This window comes from Poecile atricapillus, chromosome 1, assembly GCF_030490865.1.
Source record: "Poecile atricapillus isolate bPoeAtr1 chromosome 1, bPoeAtr1.hap1, whole genome shotgun sequence".
Classification (NCBI taxonomy): Eukaryota; Metazoa; Chordata; class Aves; order Passeriformes; family Paridae; genus Poecile; species Poecile atricapillus.
Genome location: NC_081249.1, coordinates 164,859,562 through 164,871,735, shown reverse-complemented (window position 1 = coordinate 164,871,735; position 12,174 = coordinate 164,859,562). Strand labels below are relative to the sequence as shown.

At 35.2% G+C, this 12,174-nt stretch overlaps 2 protein-coding genes across 5 annotated transcripts in view; one reads left to right on the top strand and one right to left on the bottom strand.

Moving 5' to 3' along the window:
• Positions 1-12,174, top strand: part of TTC7B (tetratricopeptide repeat domain 7B) — a 121,886-nt gene that overhangs the window by 60,065 nt on the left and 49,647 nt on the right. For all 4 annotated transcript variants that reach the window (XM_058829755.1, XM_058829751.1, XM_058829754.1 and 1 more), the window contains exons 14-15: positions 2,348-2,420; positions 3,679-3,839. In XM_058829755.1, the coding sequence (XP_058685738.1) occupies positions 2,348-2,420; positions 3,679-3,839 (234 nt within the window). The remainder of the gene's footprint in view (positions 1-2,347; positions 2,421-3,678; positions 3,840-12,174) is intronic.
• DGLUCY (D-glutamate cyclase) overlaps positions 1-12,174 on the bottom strand; it is a 220,452-nt gene that overhangs the window by 193,289 nt on the left and 14,989 nt on the right. The gene's annotated exons all lie outside the window — the stretch shown is intronic.

Below are 12,174 nucleotides of genomic sequence, written 5' to 3'. Positions count from 1 at the left end.
CAGATTGTATCGGAGGCCTTTGCAATTATTTCTGTAGAAGCAGAGCAATAATTGAGGCCATGCTGCTGGGGCTGAGGGGTAAAGTGCAGATTTTGAAGTAGTAAGCAAGGGGAAAATGAAAATTCTATCAGGAAATGTAACAGTGTAGGCAATGACAGTACAAATGTCATCTTCCAAGTGCATTACCTGGAAGCAGTGCCATTGGAGATGACAGTAGTTCATTCTCATGGACTCTGCAAACGAAATGACAATAAACAGGTGAATGAGAATATTTCTACCCTAATTATAGAAGAAACAAATTTTTATGACAAAACTGGCAAAAGTGCTACAGCATCTAAGTATATCTTTTATGTTTATATACCCTTGAAAACCCTTCTTTGCTGAGATAAGCCTAGATGTAGGGAAACAATTTTGTGCATTAATATGAAAATGAATTTCTGCCTTTTTTGGTGGTGATGTTGTATCTGAGGGTATAGGGTTGAAAAATTGTTTTGCAGGTAACTTTAGAGTGAGGCTGGCATGTGTTGGTCCTTCTTCTTTCCATCTTGTCCTCTATATGTAAATATGTTTTAACATCCCTTTGCTCTTCTCTTCCCTAGTGGTTTTAATTAGTTTTTTTCCTACTTCTGGCCAGTAAAAGTGCATTGTCAGCTCATGTCAATATTAATCTTCTTATCACTGTAAAATTATTCTTTCTCAGTCTCTGTTCAAATATTGTTGCTTGGTTGCGTGTTATGATGTCTTTCACCCAGCATACCAGTCATGCCTACTTTCTCTTACCACATCTGAATAATAAAAGTTTTCCAGGAGATAGAAGTTGGATTTTCTGTCTTCTACCAGTTTATAAAGCAAGCAGCCTGTACTGGACTCGGTAATTTGATCTGCCTTTTTTTTTTAGTATTTTTTTTGTGGATTTTTAAGATCACCTGGCTAGAGGGCCAATTCCTGAAGAAATAGAGGTCCTGAAGAAATACAGTTACATTTTGCACCCTTGCCTGAGCCAGATTTCAAGGCTTACCAATTTGTGATGGTGGCCATTCAAGAAGGTGCTTTTTGCTTTCTTCATGCAGTACTGAGGGGGTGTTTGTTTCACTAATTTTTTTATTTTTTTTTTAATTTTGGATGACTTTCAGTGCTTTTCCTGTGGTTGGTGTGAACTGAAGTTTCACAGAACTTACCAAATGGTAGATAGATAGTAACAGCTTTATTCTTTCACTATCTGAAGCTTGGGTGACTGAAGAAGTGCTAAGTAAGAATCTCTTATTCTTGTTAATATTGCTTAATTTGTGAATTTAAGTTAAAAAAATGACTGGTCCTGGGCCCTGATAGACTTTACCTGTGCATCTAGTTTCCAATTTAAAGGTCAAAATAACAAAATATGGAACAGTCCCCTAATATCTTAAAATTTCTTGAAGCATGTTGGGGGTAGTTACTAAGCTAATGGAGCTGTACAGCTGTTTGGACTTGAGAAGACAGAAATCCACAGTTGAGAAGCAGAAGGTTCTCTGTGGTTTTAGTGGTTTAAAGGTCAATTTTGATGCTTCCTCCCAACAGAAGTGACTCACTAGACATTCCAAAGATGATTATTGCACATTATAACTCTAAATGTGACTCTGTTAAAAAAATGCAACAAATGTAAATAAAAAAATAGTTCCAGGCTTCCTGCCCAGTACTTACTACACATGATTTTGGGGTATAGCCATAATATGTTTTTTTATCCTTATGCTCAAGCATCCCCTGCTAAAAAGCTCTTATCTTGCAGCAGAAAAATTGTATTACAGGGGAAATAGGAGAGTGTATTACTAGAACCAATTTCCATAGGACAGGAAAATTACTAAGACTCAAAGTGTGCATTTGACCGAAATATGAAATAGAAGAGAACAAACATAATTTTTTAGAAGGTGGAAAAAAGTTGATATACTTCATCTCCTTAAAGGCATGGTGTTCTTAGGAATTCATGTTTGGATTTTTTTCCCTTCTTTTCTGTGAGAAAACTTCATTTAATGAAATTTTCTTATAAATATTTTAAGTAATGACATCTAGTGTTTGTTTAAGAGTATAATTTATTTGAAGAAATATTTTGTATTAAATATTTTTTATTATTTAAGGAATTACATAATTATTTTCTATTAAAAATTATTTTTCATGTCTCAAGGTGCTTCCTTTAAATCAAGGATTATTGAGAATTATAAGAAAAGTAGCTGAAATGACCACTTATATCAAAATATGAGTATACATGTAATGAAGAGATCTGAATATGAATAAATTAATCTATATGCATTTATGGGTATGTCTAACCTTTCTGAACAGAGGGAAAATTCATTTTTTTGTTTTCTTTCTTTTTAAGGGCTCACAGTTTGTCTCCAATGGATCATCTGGCAGCATTTTACTTGGCACTGCAGCTTGCCATATCCAGACAGGTTAGTTATGTTTAAAAAGTGCAGCATCATGCTGTCATATAAAGATTAGAGTTTGTATCTGTTGATGAATATAGATGAAGATTTCTTCAATTAAAATCTGGTTTGTGTATATATATATATACACATACATGGAAAAAATCCTGAAATAGTCTCTTCAAACACCTTCAGTCTTATGCAATTCTCCAGACTTCTGACAATATTTCCAGTTACAGGATCAGAAATAAGACAGAAATAATTCCACTTCAGCGTTTATGTTGCTAGACAGAGAAAGCAAAAGTCAGTTTTTACAGTGTTTTTACCTATTATGTAGGTCTGATCTCTGCTCAGTTCCTGGAGGGTGGAGCTCTTGAATATAGTCTTTAACGATCTTGCCACTGCTTAAACCTTGAGTACCTGCTAATATCTGTGCCCTTCCTGAATTCCTGTGTGGGGCTTGGTTATTGTGGACAACGTTACAAAACAGTGTTTGAGAAAAGTGGAAAGTATTTTAATGCCATAAAAGAGATCAGAGCTTAGTCCAGGTTGTACAGCTGTTACATTTAAGGCTTTCTACCATACATATAATGAATTTGGATAATATGGAACTGCTTTCTGTATATCATGGTAAGCCTCTTCTTATGTCATGTTTATTTCACAAAGTAGCCCTGAGCACAGTTATTTACATTGTATAGTGACTACTCTTCATTGCTAATGAGTAGCACAGAACTTGGACTATGTCACGTTAGAGTGGAATGGATTGTCACTTGAGTAGCACAAAATATTTTTGAGGAGCAGGCTATGACTCTGTACATTCTGAATTCCAAAATTCTTGTGTTGCTTAATTAAATTTCTTGGTTTTAACACTTACTGTGTTTACTTTAAAAAAAAGCTTAGGCAGCTGAGGAGATAATGAAATTCTACATAAAGAAAAGTTACTGTTGCTGTCTAACTGTACATTTCAGCTAAGCATTACAATTAAAATATTTTCAAAATCATGTAGGAGTACAGCCAGGATTTGAAAGAGAATATTTTAAGGAGCTGAAGGTAACTGTTTTATTGAAACATGTATCTTACTTTCCAGGTTAATATGTTATTTAATTTTCAGTGTTCACTGTAGAGCATCAGGTCCATTTTAAACTTCTGAGTAGTGTCTTACAGGAGTGTATGAAATTCTGCATGTTACCCGGGTGAGCATTTTGAAAATTTTATGGATGACAATCGAGTAAAAGGCAATACTTCTAATAGTGGTGCTTTATTTTTCTGCCTTTTTTTAAATCAGATACCAGAAGCTTTGGGTTATGTTCGTCAGGCTCTGCAACTACAAGGAGATGACGCCAACTCTCTTCATCTCCTTGCACTCTTGCTATCAGCCCAGAAACACTATCATGATGCTTTGAATATCATTGATATGGCCTTGAGTGAATATCCAGAAAATTTTATGTGAGTGAATATCGTCTTTCCTTTCTACGTTTTCTCTCATATTTATTTTTCCTGGATTCTCATCTCATTCATCTCAAGAGGGGATGGATTTGAAGATGGGTCTATTTTTTTTCCAGCAGTCTTCTTTCCTGCCCATTTATTGCAGTCTGCCTCATTAGGCTTGTTAAACAGTGATAAAGGATTTGATTTGGAAGGGAGATTAGAACTGGGTAGTTGATCTTACTTTGTTTTTTTCTACACCATCTATGTAGATAAATTCTCCCTGTTGCATGCTTTGTAGTATGTTTGTATCTTTCATTTTATGCAGTATTGCAAGAAGGATAAACAGGACTTTACTGTTAGCTAGGATAGATTTATCCAATCCTATGGATAACTCCATGGATATTGTATGAATCTATTTTGTAAAATACATCATGAAATAGAGAATCTCGTTTGCTTAGATAATAACAGTCATCTGAAGTTGGCTGATGGACAACTAAATAAGTGAACAGGGAGAACTATGTTTGCTAAATGTTCTCTTGTTTAAGAAAGAAGTCATTCTTTCTGTTTATTTTTCATGTTAAATACATGTTAACATAGATTTGAATTTTGTACTTTTGTATGGGGTTTGTTGTTGCTGTTGTTTTTTTGGTGTTTGTGGCGTTTTTGTTTTGTTTTGTTTTTGATTGGTTGGTTGGTTTTTTTAAAATTTATTTTCTTATGAAAATATAATAAAATTCTTTATAGGAAAATCTCTCAGGGACAGCTTCCATTAATTTCCAGTCTTCCACTTTGATGCTTTACCAGTTGTCACTAAGGCTGTAATCCATAATATTGCACGTATCCTACATGCTTATTTGGACAATTTTTTTAATTACCTCATTCTTACCTTATATATCATAATATATGATATATATACCATAATATATACCAGCCTATATAATAAATTTTTATTATACCAGCCTACCAGAAAAACATGATTTCTTTAAGTATTGTTCATTTGAAAATAGAAGCTGTAGTGGTTTTCCTTCCTGTTCCTTGACATTTCATGTCTTCATTTGACTGTCTCTATATGGTACTGTTGCCTTTTTCCTCACAAATCTGACCAGAACCTCTGTTGAAATCACGTTTTGTCAGAACTTCTGTGGCTTGCAGCCAGTTCTGTGCAAAGGCTTTTGTTGTCTTTTGCTGTATTTCACTTCTTAGTTTATCTACACACTTACGACTTGTCTCGGTTCTTATCAGGGGCTTCTATACGTGTTTCACAACTTCAGAACTATGTTGCAGTTTCTCTTTCTAATCTGTTACTGGCAAGTCCCTTAGCCCTGAGGAAAGCAGGAAGTCAAGGTTTGAGGGGAAATTGAAGTATCAGCTTCCTAATTTTATACTCCATTATTGTTTAAGACAAATATGTTCAAAGCACTTTGACTGTCATCTTCTGTCCTCATTTCATCTTCTGCCACTTAGTGGCATCTACAACTGCTATGTGTCTCCGAGTAGTAATAGTCCAGAAGTTTTTCTGAAACTGTAATTTCAGAACTCCATATTTTTATGAGAGAACTTCCAATTATATTCATCTCTGTTGTAATGAGAGAACAAGGGTTCATTCAGTAAAATGTTTAAAAATACTCTTGTGAGTATTTATTTGATTCAGAAGGTATTTATGGGTTTTTCAAATGTGGTTCATGGTTTTTCCATAGTAGTCTATATTGCAACTCTGGTTAAACATGTTGTCTGAGACTGATCTTTGTATTAATGTATGTATATATATTATTCATACAGGTCATAATAGTGGTTCTAAATTGGTCCTATTGTATAATACAGATTCAGTGGTGATACAGTGTACTGCATTACAGTGTACTGGTACAGATCAGGGAATTTCTGAGGAATGTCTTGGCAGTAGGGATCACTATCAGATGCTGAAGAATCCAAGGTGAAACAGTTAAATGTATCTCTAGAAAGTCTCTCAGAGTCTTGTATTTAGTGCTGTCAAGTTGCCAGAAAAGTTGAAAATATGATGAGATTTCTTGTCTGCTTTCCACAATTGATACTGACAGACAGACACATCTGGTCAATAATATAAATTTGGATTGATTCTATCATGTAACTGGGTTATTTTTGCAAGGATTTATCAGCTTTTGAAAACTATATGTGGTGTTCTTGAAATGGTTGACAAATGTGTATGTGTGTATATATAAAATACAAAACACAGCTGTTTAGTGTATTGCTGAGTCCATGTTCTTTTGGCAACATCTATAAACAGTATAATCTCATGATATTTCCTAGTAGATTAGAAAAAGATCCTCTTGTGTTCCTCTACAGCTTGCTGATTTTTAGATACACTGAAACATTTCATTATTCACCTGTGGTGCTTTATTGGGTTTTGTAAACACTTCAGGTATCTTTGTGCTTTATCTTTCAGTTATGTCTGCATTCCAGTGAGCTAAATACTACAAGAGTTCTCTTGGTATTCTCTGTATTTCTGACTGGATCCTTTACCCCAGCTTTATGGAAATCAATGCTGTGATGGCTCTGTAGCATAATAAATCTCTATACTTGGATTATTAAAGCACAGTGCTTGTGATTTATTATTCCTTATTTCTTTCATTTCTTGTGCATTAATCCTATCTGCATACCTCTATGTGTTGTAATTGCACTGCTGCACTGAGTATTACTGTTCTTGTTCTCTTCACAGCTGTGTGTTCTTTTTGTTTTGCATTTCTTTAAAAAGAATCCACATTTTCACACGTTTAATACTGCAACTTCTTAAAATGACATAGGTTGCAAGGAACTCATAGGATACATCATGAATCATGCAGAGAAGTAGCTACTTTCCAGCACTCTTGTGTTGTAAGCAATTAGTAAATATGTTGTCTGTCAGTTTTTGACATTTGAAAACCTGGTGCATTCCTGGAGTTCATGTTTGATATTTGAAGTGCACAGGAAGCATATCTTTGGATCTGCAATTAATAATAACCTTCCTGCACTATAAAGCTAGAGAGTTGGCCAATCAGATCATGATTTTGCCCTGGGCATCTTAGTAGAAAGAAATTCCTCAGAGCCAAATAATTCTGTCCCATCATTGTCTAAAGGAGTGGAGGCAATGAGCAAACACCCTGGGCTGTTAGCAGCAAGGTACAGCTTATTCTAGAGCTGATTGTTTCTCCTGTATTAATTTTATTGGCAGCATAAACATGCAGCTTGTTCTGAGATCTGAATAGGTATTGGGAAAACTATTGGCAAAAATCTAGGAAACCTGTAAAATTGAAATAGATATGTAATAATGTTTTTTCACAGAAAAATTTTGAAGTACATGAAATATTTTGAAAATAATGAAATTTTATATATACACACATACACATTTGTCAACCATATTTGCTGGATATTTATAGCACTATTTTTTTCAAACTTTTTGTAGGCTGTAATTGCTAGCTTCCTTATAAAGAAATCAGCTATGTGAATAGAATGAATCTCCTTTTAAATGCTGGCTAATCTTTGAAGCCTTCTGCAATCTGAACGTGCTTTAATCTGGGGACAAAAAGATCTCTAGACAAAAGGCTACTGAACAGATTAAGATACTGAAAAGATCATGAATACTGTACTCAGTATCAATACTGAAATGGGTGGGAATAAGATGCCAACAGTAATAAAACTGAATAGGTAATCCCAATCAGGTGTTACTGTGTTTGTGAAGTTCACTTTTTCTCCAGCTTGACAAGAGAAACCCTGTCATTTTAACCGACAAATGATGCAGCTAAGAGTCCTAACCATCAAACTATGTGGGAAGCTGAGTGAGATGATCCCTTTCTCCTCCTGTAACAGAAGCAAGGATGTCATGCCCTGAATGCAGAGACTAGGCAGGATGGAGCCACAATACATCCTAAATTGCTAAAGTACTTAGCCATGAGGGGGGCTTCAGGTCTAAGTCGCTTGGATTTTCCTTGAGTTTTATTTTTATTAATCCAGTGATTTCCATTCTGAATGCGTAAGCAGTCCCAGAGGTGAACATTGCAGTCTGAGGGTGTGTTCAAGGTGATGCAAGATAACAGTGGTTGCATTGCACTGGTTCATGTTGGGCTCGCGTATCTCGCACAATATATATCATACATGGACAATTACCTGAGCAGCCTTATTTACAATATTTACAGTATTCCCTCTTTTTTTTTCTTTTATCTGCTTGTTACAAGGAATTTGTATTTTAGTCGTGTATTGAACGATGTGAAATCTTGAAGCAACACTTCTGTCTGTTTTTAATTCACGATTAGTCAAAAGTAGATTCTCAGTCAAGAGAGACAGAGTCAGGTTTCTCAGCAAAGTACTTGGGATATTGTTTTCTTAATTTTAACTGCTTGGGGTTCCCTTATTTCAAATGCTGGGGCACTTCAAGATGAATATGATGCCTACAATTAGTGTAATTAGGCAAAATAAATAGTAAATTGCTAATTTTATGCTGAAAATTGGAACTGCAATGGATAGCAGCTGACAAGCTTTTAAAGTAGCAGAAGTAGGGAACAGCAGATGGGTTATTTGAGGAGTGCAACCATGTTATTTTAATGTTAAGTACACTCAAAAAGGAAAGGCATATGGTAACAGGTTTGAAGACAACTGAAGACTTAGTTCACAGTTTAAACATTTACATTTCTTGAAGTGTGATGGAAATTTTTTTTCTTCCAAGAATATTTCACAGAAGCATCAGGCCAATATGTCATTCCTCTGAAAACTATTAAATCTTTTCCTTCCTGACCCCCAAGGGCTCTTTCGAGCTACATTAGATTTCCCAGGATCACAGGGCCTTTTAACATTCCTCTCAGTTCAGTAAGTAACAAACTTGTTTCCTTCTTGGAGATGTCCAGGTGGGCATAAAAAAAGAACTGGTTGGTACAGGCAGTGTAGGATGATACATATACACTGATGTTTTTTGGGGAAGGAAGATATTTATCAACTGAAGGAAACAGACTACCCTATTCTGCTTTCCCAAGGTCGGTTGTAGTTGCACTGCAGTGTGTGGTGCTGATAAAACTTGAGCTTTTGTGGGGTTTTTCCTTGATAAATAGAACACTGGAAGTTATTTGAGGAAAGGATGATAATATAGGATTGGACAAGAAGTAGTGGTGTGCTACGCTTGCCAAAATAATGTCTTTCAGGTTTGTGTATGCATTCTTGTCAGTATTTGACAACATGAATTTTCAAATCCATTCCATTTGGATCCTGTTTATATTGGGAGTTAAATGTTAGTTCTCAGGAATTATTTTTCTGTAAGTCATGAAACACAGTACCATTTGCCTGTTTTTTTTTCTTTTTGTCCTGGGCTCTTCTACCTCACTCCCCCATCCCTCTTCCCCTTTGGTTGTAGTTACATGCTTTTACCGAATGGTCCATTAAAAAAGACATTGTTGATAGGTAGATATTACTTTATATAACAAATTGGTCATTGGCCTCAGGGTCTTATCCCTGAATTATGTTTGCTAGGCTGTAGATTCTTTGAAACTTGATTGAAAGAGTCCCAGTTTGGGTCATGAGCTGGCTGCTGCAGGGAATTCAAGGCAGGCAAACAAAAAGTTTTCAAGTATAACTAATTTGTTCTGGCTTTAGTCAGAAACTATCTTCATTACAGTTTAGAGATCTACATTTTCTTAAGGACACTGAGTTCATAATATGGAATACAGTATACATACACTGCACCTAAAATTGCAATTCTGACTGCTTCGTAGACAAATATATGGGGAATAGTAGGGTGCAAGGAAGGCCATCCAATGGATACCAAATATACTCATCCATGATATTCACAGAATTGTGTTATTTTGGGGCTTGAGGGCTGGTTTTGTTGCTTCTTTTGCTTTTTTAGAGTCATGCTTCAAATAGCAATCTGAACCACTTCATTACTTCATCCATATTTCTGTGTGTATATGGGCTTCCCAGTACCTGGGATCTGTGTGGCTGATATTGGAGGTTTGGTGATTGATTAGGAAACAGTTTAGGATGTTATTTTTTATTAAGTTGAATGCTTTTCTGGAGTTTTTACAAAAATTAAGTTTGCTTGCTTGACCTCCTGTTGCCAGTGTTGGGCATTTCATTTCAAGGTACTTACAAATGATGATTTTTCATGTTTTATAATGAACTCTTTATGTCTTTCCTGATAATAGAACTCTCCTTGAATGCTAAAATGGACAGACTGACTATGCAGCTGTTCACTTTGCAATTGCAGCAGACACCTCTATAAGTTTCTTTCTGTACTTTGATTACCATGGCTGCATCTAAGATGACTGTATGTATAACTAAATCCTTTATAAAACTATGTGTCTTTCATAGTCTGTCTGGTTTCATGTTGTCATTCTCACAGTAGGTTAAATTTTTACAATTGTGTTATTTCGTGTTTTGGTGACAAGACAGGTATTTGGGAGTTGAGTAATGTGAAGCTAGTTGTAAGCTTTCTACAGCAAGTGTTAAAGGGACAGCTGTCAAAACTGGATGCTTGAATTAATAGTTTGAAGCCAGGAGGATCAAATCTTAACCCCCCTGACTGTCTATATATTAGAAGTTCCTACATTTACTTTACTTTTTGTGTTAATATTGGTTTACCTAAAGCATACCTTCCAGAGAACTTCCAATCTTGATAAGAACATATCAAAGCCTGGAGAAACCATTGTCGCATGTGTTAGCTTGTTCCAGTGTTGGAGCTGCACTCTTCATTAAGACAACATTTTTGCTTTTAATTTGAATTGATCCCTTATTGGTTTCTTTCCAGCTGTTGGTTTTTATATCATAATTTGTTAAGCCCTCTGCAATCCTGGTAACTTCAGTCTCTTGATAGCTTCTGTACTAAGACCACCTCCCAACGTCCTTTCTGATAAGAGTGTCATGGTACTTGCTGGCAGTAAGGGCATTTTCTCCAGCTTTTCAGTTATTCCTTCCACTGTAGCCAGTTTTCATCACATGTGAGCCAGAACTGCACAAAATATTTCAATAACATTTATTACATCATTATACAGAGAAACACCTGCATCACATCTCTTGGAAAGGGTTGTGTTAATTTGAGCATAATTGCTTCACTGGGGACTTTGATTCAACTACCTGTTTGCTGGCATTCTTATTTGCCTCTTGGTTAGTTATTTTTATGATGTGTTTCCACATATATATTGCAAAGGCTGTATTTGTTCCAATAGCTATATATTTCATTTTTAAAAAGAAATTTGGCCTGACAGCTATGAAGCTGTGCCACTGACCAGTTTCTAGACAAAATTTCCTACTGTGTTTTATAAGGATCTTTTCATTATGGGGGTATATTACATGACAATTAGAGTCCTGTTGGATTCAACTGAAATTCTCAATTGAAGGATTTTAAGGCAGTCAGCCCTACCTTCTTCTAAAAGATTCTACCAACTTGCAGATCATAAACTATTGTCAAAATCTGGATTGTGAATGAGATAAACACTGGGAACTTCAGGATTTTCTTCTAATTTTAACCTTTTCCTTCTAAAATATGTATTTATGAGTAATTAAAAGATTTTTAGAAGGGCACTTGCTCACAGCACATACTGACATAAAGAAAACTGACCATGCCAAGGTTTGGCTTCCCACCTACTTCCTCATTTCTTATGTTTCCTGTCAATCATCATCAGTTTTCCTATGTATGTAATTGTTGAGTTCAGAAGCGACTTGCTAATACTTTATCTAGAAAGGACAATAGTTTTAGATTCTTGCAGATAATCAGTTTTGAATAGTATTTGTTTCACCTTCATTTTGTGCATTCTGTATACTGCTTTCCCACTTCAGTTATTCTGTGGGGTCTCATAGTTAACCTGCTTTAATTTGCACAAGCAAATGATGCTATCACAGTTTGTTACAAAAATTATGTCAAACTGTATGAACTATGCATGTGAATGTAAGCTCTACATCGCCATATTTATTTTTTCCCTTAAATTCAGATCATCTGAAAAGAAGTCTACATTGTCTGTTAAAAAGAGTTGATTTTCAGAGTTCAGTATCTTTAGTATTGCATTCTGAACCATCCTTTTTGTGATTTTTTTTAGAGCAGAATTATTGTTAAACTAGTTAAAGATTTTAAAAATCATATGGTCTTGGTGAGGGTATTTTTGGGGGCTGGGGGTGTTGTTGGTTTGATAGTTTTTGTGGGGGTTGGGTTTTTTGGGGTTTTATTTGCTTTTTTTAGCGCTTGGTTTTAAAACCAGAACAAATTCTTTTGAATTCTTTTAGCATTTGGGGATTTGAAGTTGTGGGATATATAAAATAATTTAAAAGTGAGAAATGAAATATTATATAACTCTGCAAAGAACTGGTATTTATCACCTTCCTTTTATGCTCTCATAAGTAACAGGCTATATATTAGAATTGATTA